This window comes from Malaclemys terrapin, chromosome 8 (assembly GCF_027887155.1).
Source record: "Malaclemys terrapin pileata isolate rMalTer1 chromosome 8, rMalTer1.hap1, whole genome shotgun sequence".
In the NCBI taxonomy this organism is placed as follows: Eukaryota; Metazoa; Chordata; order Testudines; family Emydidae; genus Malaclemys; species Malaclemys terrapin.
The window spans coordinates 23,922,807-23,941,049 of record NC_071512.1 but is presented as its reverse complement, the minus strand read 5'-3'; the positions used below and the strand labels follow the sequence as shown (position 1 = coordinate 23,941,049).

General features: G+C 39.1%; 1 protein-coding gene across 5 annotated transcripts in view; it reads left to right on the top strand.

Moving 5' to 3' along the window:
* GABRB2 (gamma-aminobutyric acid type A receptor subunit beta2) overlaps positions 1-18,243 on the top strand; it is a 284,019-nt gene that overhangs the window by 241,276 nt on the left and 24,500 nt on the right. For all 5 annotated transcript variants that reach the window (XM_054037999.1, XM_054038001.1, XM_054038002.1 and 2 more), the window contains 3 exons: positions 11,070-11,207; positions 12,860-13,012; positions 14,120-14,364. In XM_054037999.1, the coding sequence (XP_053893974.1) occupies positions 11,070-11,207; positions 12,860-13,012; positions 14,120-14,364 (536 nt within the window). The remainder of the gene's footprint in view (positions 1-11,069; positions 11,208-12,859; positions 13,013-14,119; positions 14,365-18,243) is intronic.

Genomic DNA, 18,243 nt, shown 5'->3' with positions numbered 1-18,243 from the left:
CAGCATAGACAATTATAGCCTGAACAATTAATATTTGTCAAAGTTAAAAACAACTGAAAATGGGTCAGGCATCCTTAATCATAGACAGTGCTATAATTAATTACTATTGTATAGCACTTTTCATCAGTAGATCTCAGAATGCTTCACAATCTAATTCATTTTTCATCACAACACCCCTGTGAGGTAGGGAAGTGCTGTAATCTCCATTTTCACACAAACACACACACACACACACGCTACAGAGCCCATCTGTTTGACAAGGCATTACAAGAGGGCAGGAGCTGTTGAGGCTAGGATTTCTGGGTAATGGGAAAGTGCAGTGAGCGGGTTTAACCTGTATTGGTCACGTGAATAGTAGTCAAATGATAGATGGCAACAATGGGAGAAAAAAGTGCTGCTGCTTTGGCTGACTTCTACATCTTTGTCCTCTATGTCCTTGTGTTTTTATATGTATGTAAATTGCAGGCAGACGTTTGAAAGGGAGGCCTGTGATGTCAACTTTGTGTAAGACCAAAATCTAAATAAATAAAAACTACATATGTACATATATTATGGCAAGGGGTGTACTGCTCCCTCCTATGTGATGCATGCATACATTCATTGCTCCCTCCTATGTGATTTAAATGACAGTTACACATCATGAATAATAAGTAGTTAAAGTAAACAGTCCATGACTAACCCATAGCTGTGTATCAGGTTCTCCATCTGTAAAATAGTGATGATAATCTTTAAATACCATTGTAGGTTATTACAAACTACTGCAGCAGTAAAGAAATCACCTGAAGCAGGTAGTATGCACAAGTACTCTATAAATAAAAATGGAGAATGTTACCTTTAAAGTAAATGTACTCAGCCATACACTGTACTAGAAATGTAAAATTTTATCTTCCAAGCCCTTTCTTCTGTATACAATGTATTCCATGGTAAAGGATCTACAAATGTCAAGATCCTGAATTAGACTTCTTACAGAGTAACTCATTTATTTGAATAGGTTCATATGCCTTAAGCCCAAGAGCTTCTGACAAACATATATTATTAGTGAAAGCATTCAACCTAGTATTTAATCTCATCCACCAGTTCTTTCCATTTTATTGTTTTGGGAGGCTATTGTTTCATGATTACATCCTTGGCTTGCCAAAGAAAATCTGGTTGATAGAGGCAGGGTATGAGACCTAAAATAGCTTTGTAGTCTTTCCTTCCAAGTGGGTCAGTAGATTTTTTTTATTATTATTATTATTTTAAAATATAATTTCTGTGTATACACTACAACACCTGTTTGTTCTCAGTTATGAACATGCTTTTTTTCTGTAATAAAAATTCACCAGTATATTTATATTGGGTGCCTTCTTATACTACTCTTTGTGATAATGAAGAAAAAAGTGGCTGTGGTGGATAGTGTTTCACTCAAAAGCCATCTGCAGCCTAATTCTGATGTGTCTCATGTCACTGTGTGAAAAGAAGAAGAGCCGGGGGAGAGGAACGGCCATGTACCATCAATTCTGTCTGTGTCTTGGGGCTTCAGACCTGTAGGGGGAAGGAGGTGGTCATGGTCTGCCCCTTCTCTGCTGCCACACTTGCTGACACCTATAACTGTTGAAAGTGTATGCCAATTTGAGGGGCAATTCCTTCCATCTTATAGCTGGCAGTTGGTCCAAAACCAAGCAAGAGGTAGCTGAAAAGAGCTCGCTGTAGGCTTCTGCTGCCTTGCAGTTAATGTAGCTCCACAAATATGGGACCAGCTTGATAACTCATATCTGACAGTGACTGCACCTGAAGCTGAGAGACAACCAGAGTTAGAACTCTCACCTGGGTTTGTCTACTAGATTCTAACTGTTTCTCACTTTTTTGTGGTTTGTTTATGTTTATTATACTTCGATTATAAACTCTTTGAGACAGGGATTTCCTCTTCATTATATATATATTGGGCACAATGGGGACGTGATCCCTTATCTCCAGTGCTGCCACAATATAAATACTAAAATATGAGCCACTGCCTGCCATTTTTTATATATTATATATATATATATATAATGTGTGTGTGTGTGTGTGTGTGTGCATATCTCTAAAATAGCCCAGTTGTCTTGATTGTTGTTGCCCTGTGTGAACAAAAATACTTCCACACAATAAACCTTGCATTAGATTTTATAGACTTCTCACAAAGGCTTTTTTTTATGTACTGTATATATTAACCACCTCTTGAGTTTAAAATGCAAAAACATTCAGTCTTAAGCAATAGTGTTTGCATGTTTTAACTGGTGTCTTAAATGTTTCAACTTATGTTAAATTGCAAAAAGTAAATGGCTCTTTTTCTGTAGTTTGTGTGTGTGTTGTTTTCTTCTTTCAAAATACTCCATAGTCCATTGTCCCTTTCATGTGAGGTATTAAGACAGAATAAACTGCTCTCCAAGTTACTGAGAGTTAAGAATGCTTAGCTCCTCTCAGAATCAGATCCTATATTTGCAGGAACAATGTATTGATTTGGTTGACTCTTGATGTGTGACAAATGACAGGAACGAGAAATGAAACTTTCTAAATGTGAAGTGAATCATGCTGCTGATGATATATAGATGATTTAGGGGGGGAGAAAGTAATCAGTCATTCCTGGTAACGTACTTAGATACAGGCTAATATACGGTAGAACAATAATTTTCTTACAATCATATTACATTTTAAATCAAATAGACAGTGTCTTCTGCTAGGAATCTTCTTGTACAAAATGAATGATGAAGTATAAGTCTTGGTGTGCTTTACATGCTCGGTGTGCAGGATCCATAAGTATTCTGATCATTTAGAAATATTGATCTATTACTCATTCGTTTTATGTTTTCTTTATCATTGTTATAAGTTGATTTTTTTTTCTAGGCTGCTATTACTCTTTAAAATTGCCTGGGCATTAAATCATTTAACTAGCAAATAGAGATGTCTTGAAACCTAAATACCTGCTGACATTGTATATTATGTTCACAGGTAATTGGACCTATAACTATTCCTGGCAAAACATCCACCGGGGAAATGAATGCATCAGTTCATTTTACTGGCTGATGTTTTGTAGGTATTAGGTTTGTCTCAGATTACCTGTACGTATTTTAGCAGTACACAATGGCATTCATTTGCAATTCCCCCCATAATATTCCCCTCTCCTCCTCCATGCAATGAAATCAATGGGACTATTCATTCTACATAAACCGGGGGAAAGAAATGTTTTAATGGGGTTCTGAATACTTGTATACATTTCCTAAAATTCTTTCTTCTGTTACTGATGAATATTAACAGCTTTTTCATTTAACACCATTTTAACTTCTCTGTCGCATAAATGTTCTCTAGTGCCTTAAATAGCAGGAGGTTGTGCACAGCTTTACCACAGCGAAATTGAATGTTTGGGAATCTTTTGCTTAGATTCTTGTGGCAAGATTTTCAAAAGAGCTCAACTCCCCTCACGGTACCTAAATGAAGAAGCCAGATTTCCAGAAGTGCTCAGCACCTGGCAACTCCCATTGGGAACACAGGAGTTGTTTAACTGACACACTCTTTCTTGAAGAAACTAAAGGGAAAGTTGGAATGCTTCAGAAAGTGTTGGCAGAGAAATCAACAGCCATTTGTTGGGTGAACCCAAGTTTGAGTGGGAGACGTGTAATTAAATATCCATTAGGAAAGATTCAGAAAAGGACTTGTAATAAGTTGTGTTTCATAAAAGTTTGGCTTAGGTTTTTAAAACACTTTCTTCAATCTATTTTCCCAAATGAAAAAATATTTATCCTGATGTTTTAATGTGTACACACCATGCAGTTTATAGACACTAATAAACTTGTTTTGCTAATTTATTTTTTGTTTTCTTTTCCTATTCTTTTTATAGTTCTAAAGTACAGTAATTAACCCTGACATCAAAACATGCTGTTGATTTCTTCCTAGAGGGCTCAAGAAGATCTCCTAGAATCCTGAGCTTAATGTTGAAATTAAATAAATGTTAATTTGGAATATGGTGTGAGCAGATGTTTTCCTAGCAATTTTCCTATAAATAAAAGTAAACTGCACAATAAATCATGTAGAATCCTTTTGCATAACCTCTCAAAGGACACTGTTTTTACATTTTTTTTCATAGCATACAACTGCCTTTCTTTACTGATCTGTGTTTGTTGCTGCATTTTTATTTTTTTACCTTTGAAAACAGAAATTTAGATTCTAAAGATTTAACAGAGATGGCGGTAGACCAGAAAACATTATATCTCATTAAAATGTTCACCTCTTTCCTGGAAGAGAAACCATGAATAGGGAAGGAAAACGGCATCATGATGACCTGATCTATTGCAGAATTTCCAGGCATCTTTGGTAAAACCCCTTTTAGGCATTGAAGTATGATCAGAGACCTGAGTACATAGAATAAGGGATTTTTGTTCAGGATAAATGTGTAGACAATTGTTTCCATTGAAACATGGAAGAAGAAAACATAGTAGTCGGTCCTCTAAATCTATCTTTAACAAAGTCCATCCATGCGCCCCTTACCCTAGTCTCCCCCTTTTTTGAGAGCGAACGAGAGAGAGAGAATGTGCTTCATTCTGTCATTTCCTCATAGCACTTGAAATCAAGGATTCTGCACAGAGTAGAAACATCTTGTTAGTAATCAGTGTCCCACTTTTTGTCATCAGTTTCTTTGGTAGGCAGATCTTCATTTGTTCTTCATTCTGGAGTAGCTGCTGCATAGCATGAAAAGAAAGTCTTCTTTCTAGATGGCAGTGGGGGAAATTACAACAGATTTGGTTATAAGCGGAGTCAGCTTTAGATAGATTTCCCCTCCCCCCAAAAAAACAGTTTTTGTACAAACTTATGTGGAATACATTGAGTACAGTAACATGCAGAAGATGCTGGAGGACCAAAGGACTAACCCTAACAATGTGCGATGCACATTTACCATGAGTAACATAGTGGAGTGATGAATATAAAGGGAGTGGAAAACCCTGTAAGTGGTTATCAGTTGAATTTTCCACATAAGTTACAGTCCATTAATTCAGAAATTACAATGGTATCGATTACAGAGCCAGATGTGGCAAAGGGAAAAATGTATGTCTTGCCTATGTGTTCCTTAAACATGCCCAGCAATTCCAGCCCATGAGTTTCAGGCCATCTCTGTTGGAAAGAAACATTTAAAGTATTGCACATTCTTCCATATCTACCTTTAGATATTTCCAGGCTGCGGAGAAAAGAGAATAGGGTTCATTGAAAAAATGAGGGATTGAGAGGGGGTTCTTGTGTAATTAGGCAGTTTTCAGGAAAGCATAATTAAGCTGTGAAATGCTTTATTTCCCCTACAGAACAAAATCATTCCCATCTCTGGAGTAAGTATGTAATTTGTTTTTTTTTAATCATCTAGCCAATATAGTAGAAGAATTTCAACCCAATCTGAACTATGGAAGTTGTACAGAAGCTTTGCTATCCATAGGAAAATATCTGTGTGTGCTAAATACAGTACACTGTTGATTAATGCTCTGAAACCTTAAAGTCCACTATGTAGCTTTCTATGAAGATAATTTTCTGTAGTATACTAATGGTTCTAGTTTCCAAATATATAAACGACTAGCAGCAGGTGGATCTTGAAGATCAAAAAGCATGTTGATCATTGGTTATTGTGGCAACTGTAGCACTTCCGGAGCATCAGTATAACTCATTCTTCAATCATGCTTGATGCTTCCTGGACCACACGTGATCAGGCTTCTTTCAACAGATTGCAGTGATCTTGGTTCTTTCCCAGACTTGCATTATTTTAGACTATTAGACATCTACTGTATTTATAAATATCAAACACCATGACCTTCCATGAGGACTCTGTTCTATAAAAAATCACTGTGGATGCTTGCCAGTGCTGAACTTTGCCAACTTTAATCCTATTGATGGCATTGCCTAGTTCACAGGCAGAGAAAGGGACAATCCATTTGGTGTAATGGTTGTCCATCCAAACTACACTTGGCTCCTCTGGTAAACCTACATGTGACAGGGGGAAAAGGTCTGTAAGTGAAACAAAGGAGAAAAATCATGTCCTGTAATAAATGAGTGATCAATTTTTGGGTCCTCTCTGCTTGAACTCAAGCCCATGTCACTTATGGAGGTTCTGGGTATGTTGGGGAGAATGTCCTTGTCAGGACTGAGATCCCCACTTTGAACTTTAGGGTACAAATGTAGGGGCCTGCGTGAAAAACTTCTAAGCTTAACTACCAGCTTAGCTCTGGTTCGGCTGCCACCATCAATGGATTCCCTCCCTGGGAAGCCTTGAAAAAACCCTCACCAAATCCCTGGTGAAAACAAATCCAAAACCCCTTGGATCTTAAAACAAGGAGAAATTAACCATTCCCCTCCTTCCTCCCACCAACTCCTGGTGAATCAGTTCCAACCCCCCCCTGGGATCTACAACAGGGAGAAATTAACCATCCCCCCTCCTTCCTCCCACCAACTCCTGGTGAATCAAGATCCAAAATCCCTTTGGATCTAAAACAAGGAAAAATCAATCAGGTTCTTAAAAAGAAGGTTTTTAATTAAAGAAAAAGGTAAAAATCATCTCTGTAAAATCAGTATGGAAATTAACCTTACAGGGTAATCAAACTTAAAGAGCTCAGAGGACTCCCCTCTAGTCTCAGGTTCAAAGTACAGCAAACAAAGATAAACACTCTAGTAAAAGGTACATTTACAAGTTGAGAAAAACAAAGGAAAACTAACACGCCTTGCCTGGCTATTTACTTACAAGTTTGAAATAGGAGAGGCTTGTTTAGAAAGATGTGGAGAACCTGGATTGATGTCTGGTCCCTCTCATTCCCGGAGAACGAACACACTCCCAAACAAAGAACACAAACAAAAGCCTTCCCCCCCCAAGATTTGAAAGTATCTTGTCCCCTTATTGGTCCTTTAGGTCAGATGCCAGCCAGGTTACCTGAGCTTCTTAACCCTTTACAGGGAAAAGGATTTTGGAGTCTCTGGCCAGGAGGGATTTATAGTACTGTACACAGGACAGCTATTACCCTTCCCTTTATAGTTATGACAGTCCTGCTGAATCTTGAGCTATGGATACTTACTCTTCCTAGTGGAGAAGTATTGGGTCCTTTACCAGTGGGGTTTGCCAACCAAAACCAGTCAAATTTCTGAGGAAAAACAGAATTTCACAAAAATGTGCACATTTTTTCTCCGTTTTCTGACCAGGTGTTTTGTCAATGTCAGTTGCTGACAATCTATTCAATCATTGACTGATATGTAACATTTTTAATTGTGGCTAAGATTAAGGAAATGTTGTGGCAAGACATCTCTAAATATCCTGATTTCTCCGACTTCCTTAGCATTTGTTAATTGGGGTTCCCACGTGGGAACAGCACAGACAGAAGGCAGACTGTGGGATTTCTGCTCCCTGGAGGAAACACCTGAATGAAGCTACACAGATCCCAAAATGAAGGGCTGTGGGCTGAGGGCCTCAGAGTTTGTTTTGGATTTTTTTTTTTTGGGGTGGGGGGGAGGGTTAAGACTACATAAGACCCCACACAGGGAGAATCTTGTTCAAGTGCTCTAGCCCATTAGAGAGTGAGCCATTACAAAGAACTGAGAGACTATTGAGGGCAGGGCTGCTTTAGGTCACAATGGGACACCCTGGAATGGCACTCGTCCACAAAAAATAGAAAGCTTATTTGTCTGTTTTCATGGATGACTTTAACAAATTGTTGTGCATGGAGTTTTCGAAAGGGAATAAAACAAAAGCAATTACACTAGAATGAATCAGGCCAGTTACATGAATACTATGAATAAAAGATAACAAATTAGTTGAAAACACATTGGGCCACATTCTGCCCTAACCTAACAAACCATGAAACCCCTCCACATTGAGTAAAACAAGATTTTATAGCATGCAGAGTTTTGGCCCCATGTATTGGGGCTTAATCCTGCATGCTGATTAATTGATGGTGCTCGGCACCTCATGGGATAGCGCTCAAAGTGAGAAAATATCCCACTTACAGCAGAAGAAAATTTTCATGCGTTCCGATTTACTTTTCACGTCTCCTGTTGTTGTTATATTTTCTTTGTCTGCTTCCTCAAAGAGTGTTAGACTTCCAATTAGTACCCTAAAATATAGAAGGAAAGCAGTCACTTTCAGAGAAAGCTGAAACTGACAAAAACAGAGTGCTATAGAAAAATACACACTATGAGCCTGCTTTAAAACTAATTCTGTATGTTGAGCAGGCTTTTGAACCCAGCCATTCTAATGTTCTGATGGATTCCTGAGTTCTCATCTTCATAAATTGATGAAGCACTGTACATTTCCTTACCTTTTCAGTGCTACTATTCTACACTTGGCTGATCAGAAATTAAGAGATTTGGAGACTGTTTAATACGTTTTCAGGTAGTTGTGAAGTGTGCAGTGTTTTGCCAGTTTGCTATAAATGTCCATTATCCTTGAAATCAAGTATGTTCAAGCAATGCAAAAGGTTTTATTTTTAACCTATTGTAAAATTTTACAATCATGCTCAACTGCACATCAAGCTTTCTTACGCAGTTACCCTCGAAGACTACAGATAGGGACAGAAATTTTATCACAATTGTCCTTTATAGTTAACATTTATTTTCGTGAGTTTTTAGTACATTACAAGCCATTGTGCCTAGTTTATTTACTTGCTTTTGCACCTCCTTCATTCATGTTAGTAGTTTATACTAGGGCTGTTGATTAATTGCAGTTAACTCACGCAATTAACTAAAAAAAATTAACTGCGATTAAAAAAATTAATAATGATTAATTGCACTGTTAAACAATAGAATCCAACTGAAATTTATTAAATATTTTAGATGTTTTTCTACATTTTCAAATATATTTATTTCTATTACAGTGCAGAATACAAAAGTGTACAGTGCTCACTTTATATTATTATTTTTGATTACAAATATTTGCACTGTAAAAATGATAAACAAAATAGTATTTTTCCATTCACCTCAAACAAGTACTGTAGTGCAATCTCTTTATCCTGAAAGTCTAACTTACAAATGTAGTTTTTTTTGTTACATAATTGCACTCAAAAACAAAACAATGTAAAATTTTAGAGCCTACAAGTCCTACTTCTTGTTCAGCCAATTGCTAAGACAAACAAATTTGTTTACATTTACGGGAGATACTGATGAATGCTTCTTATTTACAAAGTCACCTGAAAGTGAGAACAGACGTTCGTCTGGCACTTTTGTAGCCGGCATTGCAAAGTATTTATGTGCCAGATATGCTAAACATTCATATGCCCCTTCTTACTTCGGCCACTATTCCAGAGGACATGCTTCCATGCTGATGATGCTCCTTAAAAAATAATGCATTAATTACATTTGTGACTGAACTCCTTGGGGGAGAATTGTATGTGTCCTGTTCTATTTTACCTGCATTCTGCCATATATTTCATGTTATAGCAGTCTCGCATGATGACCCAGCACATGTTTGTTTTAAGAACACTTTCACAGCAGATTTGACAAAATGCAAAGAAGGTACCAATGTGAGATTTTTAAGGATAGATACAGCACTTGACCCAAGGTTTAAAAATCTGAAGTGCCTTCCAAAATCTGAGAGGGACGAGGTGTGGAGCATGCTTTCAGAGTTCTTAAAAGAGCAACACTCAGATGTGGAAACTACAGAACCTGAACCACCGAAAAAGAAAATCAACCTTCTGCTGGTGGCATCTGACTCCGATGATGAAAATGAACATGCGTCGGTCCGCTCTGCTTTGGATCATTATCGAGCAGAACCCTTCATCAGCATAGATGCATGTCTTCTGGAATGGTGGTTGAAGATGAAGGGACATACGACTCTTTAGTGCATCTGGCACATAAATATCTTGTGATGCCGGCTAGAACAGTGCCATGCAAACGCCTATTCTCACTTTTAGGTGACATTGTAAACAAGACGTGGGTAGCATTACCTCCTGCAAATATTAACCAAACTTGTTTGTCTGAGCGATTGGCTGAAGTAGGACCGAGTGGACTTGTAGGATCTAAAGTTTTACATTGTTTTATTTTTGAATGCAGTTATTTTTTGTATATAATTCTATATTTGTAAGTTCAACTTTCATTATAAAGAGATTGCACTACAGTGCTTGTGTTAAGTGAATTTAAATATACTGTTTTGTTTTTTACAGTGCAAATATTTGTAATCAAAAATAAATATATTTGAAAATATAGAAAACATCCAAAAATATTTAAATAAATGGTATTTTATTATTGTTTAACAGTGCAATTAATTCCTATTAATTTTTTTAATCATGCAATTAATTGTGATTAATTATTTTAATCGCTTGACAGCCCTAGTTTATATACTCTTGCTGTCAGTGTGTGTAATGTGCCCCCCTCTGTGCCCAGTCCACAGAGGATGTGAGTCTGTTACACGCAGGAGCTACAGAGCCTGCCTCTTTCTTTAGCTCATGCTGTAGAGACTCCTGCTTTCAGTTCTGGGGATCCCGAGTCAATCCCTGTGTTGGCCAAGAGGCAGATGTCATATGTGCACAGCTTTAGGGACAATTTATGTGCTGCTGTATAGCCAAAATGGGTGGGGCTCACACATTTATTTATGATGTCTACACTAATTGTGTCTATTTTTGTTTGACTTCTAATTTCTGGGCAATAAAAGGGTGAATTTACTTTTTAATTAAAAACAAATAAAATAGATTTTTAATATAGAATCTGAAGTTCCATATTCAACAATAGACTGATTATATTGCACATTACATGCTATTTTCTGAGGGTTGAGATTAAATAAATCTGTAAGACACTGTATACTGGACTCCACCTGTACTGAGTTCTTGTATAATCTAATTTCCTTTTATCAGTTTATTTTATTAAAGTAATCTGGCTGAATCAATAAATTTATATATATATATAAAATTGCCATTTTACATAATAATCTTTATAACTAGAGTATACATTATTGGTGACTATGTATACACATTTGTTACATTATTCATATTTTTATTTTAGGAAATACAATTAACATTACTCCAAGTTCCTGAATGAATGTACTGAACTGTTCATTACAGCCTTGCATGATATCAGAGCCATAATCCTTTGCTCCTGTTTTATAGATGGCTATACAACAGATGACATTGAATTTTACTGGCGTGGGGGAGATAATGCAGTCACAGGAGTGACAAAGATTGAACTGCCACAATTCTCCATTGTAGACTTCAGGCTTGTCACCAAGAATGTTGTTTTCTCTACAGGTTTGTAGAAGGGAAGTTTAAGGGGAACTGTATTTGCTCACTGAAAATGATTTTAGAAATAGATTAGTTGCAAGAGTGCAGTCCTTGATCTGAATGAAAATGTAACAGGAGTAACTTAGAGAAACCATTCTGAATTTTCAAATGAGATATTCTGATGGAATGTTCACAGTATAGTATATACAACATCACTGATGAATTGACACAGAGAATTGCTGTGTGTTTGGCCCTCATGACCTTTCATTCTAATTAGGAAACATTAATCTCTAGTATTACGGCTCACTCCAATAAACTATATTGTCTGGCTTCTGGAGTAAGTTAGCCCATGAAAGCTGAAGAAATTGGTTGTGTACCTCAGCGAGCTAAATTCTTCCAGACATAACCTAGCCCACAGGAAAACCTTTCTGTCTCTCTTCTCTGTATTTTGGTTGATGGAGCCAAGCTACAGAGGTCTTATGCAAAATAGTTCACCTTCTGCTGTACAAGCTTCTAATCCTGGTTCAACAGGATTTTGTAATTCTCCCTTGGTCGACAAAGAAATGATTTTCGGCAGGGTCGGGAAGACGATTTGTAGCCCAAAGAGGGGAAGCAGAATTGGCAACATATGCATAAAAAAAAAAGCCTGTTAATATTTTCTCCATGTGGGTTGGGTTTTTATGGTTCTTAGAGCCTTTGTGGGTCTGTCCCATTAGCATTTCCCTTTTCTAACTCCACCTTCAAGACACTGGACTGTGCTAACAGAGATGTGCTCACCGCTTAGGAGAACTGAGTGTCACTCCAGCTGGAGCTATTGAAATAAAACCAGTGTCAATACTATTTGGTCTCCAACCTTCCATTTTGATCGCTACATTTCTTTTATGGCTTCACTTCTTCCCAAGGAGGAGGCTTTCTTTATTATCTGAGGGACTTAAATCTTGGGTGCTTGATCCATTTGGGACACAGCACCTAGATCTGTTCTTATATTAGTGTAAATCAGAGGTAACTCCATTTAAGACAGTGTAGTGACACCAATGTGAGAAGTAGCAGAATCATACCCGTACTGTTCATTTTACTGTTGTTTCCTAAGTACCGGACACGGCTGCTGTCTGTAACCAAGTTCAGGAAAGTCCCATTCACTTGCTCATTCTGGGTGAAGTTCAGCTCTATGGGAGAGACTTATACAAAGAATGTGTGCTCTGAAATCTTCAAAATAGTGGAATTTCAGTGTGCATAGGTTGGTGAGGGCCTTGTGCACCAGGGTCACTATCACCCTGCCTGACTCGCACTCCTGCAATACTCCTTAGCACCTGGTGACCATGTATGGCACTTCAGATAGGGAAGATTGCTTGACACCTAACTTGGTATTCAATAGTCATGTAAGACTGAAGCCTTTGCACAGTTTGGCACTCTGAAATGTATTTTGACAGCTGATTACAGGAGATTTTAATTATCAGCAGCTGTGAATCTATGTATTACTGACTCAACACCTTTAGTACAAAATACTGTTGAATACAGACTTCATTATAAAATCTGCAGTTGGTTGTCCCCAAGCAAAGGCAATTGTGTGTATGCTAAATCTGTAACATAGGAAACAGAGTGTAAAACTGAAATGATGCAAAGAATTTTAAGGGTATACAAAAGTAAATCACAGCCATGCCTAAATATTCCCTTTTTAGGTGCCTACCCAAGGCTGTCTCTCAGCTTTAAACTTAAGAGAAACATTGGCTACTTCATTCTGCAGACCTACATGCCTTCCATTCTGATCACTATCCTCTCCTGGGTTTCATTCTGGATTAATTATGATGCTTCAGCTGCAAGAGTTGCTTTAGGTAGGCATTTTTACTCCTATCATGCATTGTGTATTAGTAGAATATATTTTCTTGCTTCTGGTATAGCGTATAATGCATGATTTGAAAAAAAAATCTCTGTTGGGTTTCTTTGCCTAGCTTGTTAAGCTTTGTATTATCTGATTCAGCATTTAAATCATCACAATTTAAATAAAAATTGAAAGTGATTTCATGTCTGAATTAGCTAACTATGTAATCATTGTAATTGGAATTAGTCTGATTGTCTCAATCAGGTTTTTTTATTGCACTTGTTTTTAGTCTAAAAATAGCATGTATTTTATTTGTTTCTGCTCATGGCAGTCCAGAGCAAACCTACAATACTGTAGTATAGAATATACAGTGCTTTTCCTTTCAGGTGTGAAGTAGATACAATTGTGTCAGGCTGTGCATTTGACTAACCAATCTCCCTTGCCAGGTAGAGGGCGTCCTCTCCATAGTGTTACCTTAAATTCCACAAGCAAAACACTTCTCCTTATAATGCCAAGAACTCTGCTCTTTATATTAATGTATCTTATCAATTTATCCTTTCAGGGTTTGTTTATATTATGCCCCTCGTAATGGTATCTGAGCACACATTGCAAATATAAACGTGAATGGTGCTTGCCAAAAATTAACACAAATTAAGCCCACTCCTGCTGATACTTCCTCCATCCATGGAAATCAGAACTGGAGCCTGTATGGAGGAGTGTGTGACATCATGGTACCATTGAATCCAATGGGAATTTTGCCACTGACTTCAGTGGGGCCAGGATTTCTTCCCAGGAATTCAAATCTAAAGACAGGCAGCAAGAACATTCTAGAGGAAAGCAGTAAGGCAAGATGTAGTGTGTCTATGCTGGCAGCTGATAACCCAGGTAGCTTGGAGAGTCTACAGTTCCCATTAAGAAAGCATATTTGCATGAGACGAGATTACTGTGTATTTGTCTTGAGACAATTACAACTGTAATAAGTTGCACTAACACCACGCTTTTTTAACAAAGAACAAAAATACCTTCCTAACATCCCTGCAGTGCTGGCATTTAAAGATTGAGTTATAATGATAGAAGATTAACATGAATATAATCAATGGAACTGTCTTCCTTTTTCCAGGAATCACAACTGTGCTCACTATGACAACCATCAATACACATCTTCGAGAGACTCTTCCCAAAATTCCCTATGTGAAAGCCATTGACATGTATCTGATGGGATGCTTTGTCTTCGTTTTTATGGCCCTGCTGGAATATGCATTGGTCAACTACATCTTCTTTGGCAGGGGACCCCAACGTCAAAAGAAAGCGGCAGAAAAAGCTGCCAGTGCCAACAATGAGAAGTTGCGAATGGATGTCAATAAGGTAAATTTGAAGTGGGGAATATGTTTTAGCCATTCATAGCAACCACAGCCGATTCACTTCTTCCAAACAGAGCTTAAAAGTATCATTTCTTGTGTAGAACATATCAAGTCAGATTCCTAGAAGCATATCTTAGCTCCGCAAAGCATTAAACTTAGCTATCTCAGCAATGCATGCTGCCCTCTAGCTGGAACTATGATTGTTAGAATGTTCTTTTAAACAGGGGCGGCTCCAGGCACCAGCGCTCAAAGCGCGTGCCTGGGGCGTCAAGCCACAGGGGGCGGCAGTCAGGGAGCCTTCGGCGGCATGCCTGCGGGAGGTCCGCTGGTCCTGCAGCTTCGGCGGCAATTCGGCAGTGGGTACGCCAAAGCCGCAGAACCGGCGGACCTCCTGCAGGCATGCCGCCGAATCCGCATTACCAGCCGGACCTTCCACAGGCACGCTGCCAAAAGCCGCCTGAGTCCCGTGCTTGGGGCAGCAAAATACATAGAGCCGCCCCTGCCTACATACTCGGAATAGGCTGAGCTCACAGATGCGTTCTCACTTAAAATGGAGGTAGGAAAGCTTCAAAATAAACCACAAAGATTAACCTGTTCCTTAGAGGCCTTAATGAGCAAATCCAAAATGATGGCTATAAGCTCATGTGTTAGAAAGAACTGCATGAAACCTTGGTAACAAACCCGAAACTTGAACCAGATTCCTAAAACGTTTCAGAGAAACTGAAGTGATGTGATGTGGGTTTTCTTTTTTAAGGAAACTATTGAAACTTGGTGGTTTTGCATGTTATCAGCTACAAGTGTCTCAAATATTCTTGGCAAAATGCAAAACGGGTCAGAATTATGGTGTTAGTTTTTTTAAGCATTCAGTTTTGAATCTGAAAATGGGCCCATTTGGGGAGGGTAAAGTTGCTAAGATAAATGCTTTTTTCAAGTGCATACATTCCTTTTGTGTAATGAAAATGAGGCCATTATTCAAAGTAGCAGTTTCAGTAAAATTTCACATAAAGCAAAATTGGGGGGGCAAGCACCAAATCATGCCAAGCACAAAATGGCAAAAAAGTGTGTAAATCCACAAAACAAAATAAAAATTGTGATTTCTCTCAGAGCTCTAATTTTCAATCAGAGGCCAGATGAAATGTACACATTTCAGCTGTTTTGTTTTTTTTTAATTTGGGGGATTTTTCACTTGTGTCACTCAACATGAAACTCAAAGGGTGCAAATTCAAAACTAGAGGAAAAAGTTTGCATGGATGGAAATGGAGAAGTTTCACACAGCTCTGGGGGCGGAATACTTAATATCTGCCTATATTTTTATGCTGATGTACTAAGTGTGGGTGTAGGGAAATGGAAAGGGGGTATCTATTTTTAACAGCAGGCGCTAATATTCCACTATCAGCTGGCACCTAAAAAAACATTCTTTACTGAATGTTTTCAATTGGAGGATTATATTTCATGGCTCAGATTTCATATACTAGCTGTTTTTTTTATTTTAATTTTATTTTTTTGTAATATGAGAAAACCATAAGACAACTGCTTTTTATCTAATGGGATTGTAGTATGCAAATGAATTAAGGCAAATGCATGAGAATTGGTATTTACCTTTGATGTTACACTCTTACAACTCATCCCATTCACCCTTCATCATTCCACTGTTCATAATCAAATTCAATTAAAACCAATTTTAAAAAATCACAAGATTTTATTTCACTTGTTTTTTTTTAAACTGGTTTTCCTTTAACAAACAGAACCATGCCCCTCAAAAACCCAACAGGGTATTTTGTGTAAACTTACAATAAAACACTTTTTTTCTTGTTAGAATCTTAGGAAAATCAAAATATATACTGAACACAACACAGAGAATTGTGAATAAAGTTACACATCTTAGGGTTCTATCATCACCATCCAAACCAATTTTGCTCTCAGATGGCTTAATTCAAAACCTACTGAAATCAATGAAAAGATTCAGGCACCTGATGTCATCCGAGCTACCGGGTGTAGTTTACATTGTATATCGTTGCAGCTCACAGGTTCCCTTGTGCTATCTTCTGTATAATTATCCCCACACACAGACAGTCACATAATGGCATGACCAATAACTTCATCCAGTGACAAACTGCGCCCATTTGGCTCATCCTGTTAATCTTAAAATTCAGGCACTAACAAGCACATTGATATGGATCATAGTCAGAGATTCTCAGTTTTAATCCTGCATCTCAATGAGTTAAATAACTTCAGTGAGGGTCAAACTCTTTCCTGTGACGGAAATGGGAGGTGTCAGGGAGTCACTTAAAGCTTCCTGATTCTGACCTTTTTTTGCTGGCCCGGAGTTGAAGCAGACTAGGGCCGGCAGGGGAGGGCACCGAGCCCAGCTGCGGGCCCGCTCTCCCCGGCCGGCCGGAGCGCCGGGGGGAGGGCGCCAAGCCCGGCCAGGGCTCCGCTCTCCCCGGCGGCCAGAGCGCCGGGAGGAGGGCGGAGAGCCCGGCCGGGACTCCGCTCTCCCCGGCGGCCAGAGCGCCGGGGGAGGTTGGCAAGCCCGCTGTGGCTCCGCTCTCCCTGGCGGCTGGAGCGCCACGGGGAGGGCGGTGAGCCCAGTCGCGGCCCCGCTCTCGGGCCGGAGCGCCGCGCTGCCCCCTCCAGGTGCTGCCCCAAGCACGTGCTTGGTGGGCTGGTGCCTGGAGCCGGCCCTGGGGCCTGCTCTAGTTTATGCCAGGTGGGAGTCAATGGAGTGGAGTGAAGCGGAGCAGAGCTCCACCCTGCCTCTTCCCTCCAAAAATGCACCCCTATACTGGGCAGGGAGGGGGCAATTGATGCAGGAGCTGGCTGGCCAGCTTTCCCTAGCTGAGCTTTTGCCCTTGCCAAGGGAATTTGCAGTTGCCCAGTTACAGCCAGAATCTCTCTTACATCTCTGGAGCAGCACAAAAGTTCTGGATCCTTATTGAAAATCTGGCCCATAAGCTTTAAATTGTCATACAGCTGTACTACTACAAACATCATATAGAAGTGGGCTAGAAAGAGGATCCATAATCACTGGAAATGTTGCAATTCACCAGGTTGGTAGATTTATATTTTGTAAAACTACCCATTGGTCCAATAAATCTGGAATATATTTCCTCAAGGTTTAACACAGAAACCAGCAGAGGTTTACATTTTTCTTGCTACAACTCCTCTACCCCTAGAGGGAATATTCATCATCACCTCCATCCTTGAGTCCTCCCAGGAGGAATCAGTGGAAAAAATGAACACATCTCCCGCTTGCACAGTTGAACTCCCCTGTAGAGTCCTGCGTGGGACTATTTTTTTAATCTCACTCCCATCCCGCCCTGCAATAACCACTCCCAACCACTCCTGTATTGTTTCTTGCATTTTTATCCTGCTCCCAGCCACAAAAACCTTAGATCCCACAAATCTCACCAGAGAGATGGATTCGCCTATGCTACTAAAAACAAAAAAACCCACAGTCAGTTTTTATATAGACAGAAATTTTACCACTAAAAGAATAAAACAAATCTTGCTTAAACCATGTAAAATACTTGAACTCTGGTTATAATAGACATCAAATCTCTTTCTATCCCTCACTTAAATTTAAGTATTAAAAGTTTTAAAGTGTTTTCCTGCAAATTATCAGTCTTTTTTCTGGCCACCCAAACCCACCCGCAAGAAAATATATTGTACTTACTTCTGCTATTATGGCAGCACATCCTGCAGGATCTGTGGGATCCCAGTCTGCTGCAGGGCTCTGCTCCCTTCCAGGCAGCTGTTCCAGGGCAGGCAGAAACATTAGCAGCCTGGCTCCACTTGCTCCTTGATGTCCAGGAGTAGAGAGTTCCAGAATCAGTAGAAAGGCACAGGGACTTGTTTTTTATGTCCAGGGCCTCCTGTGAAT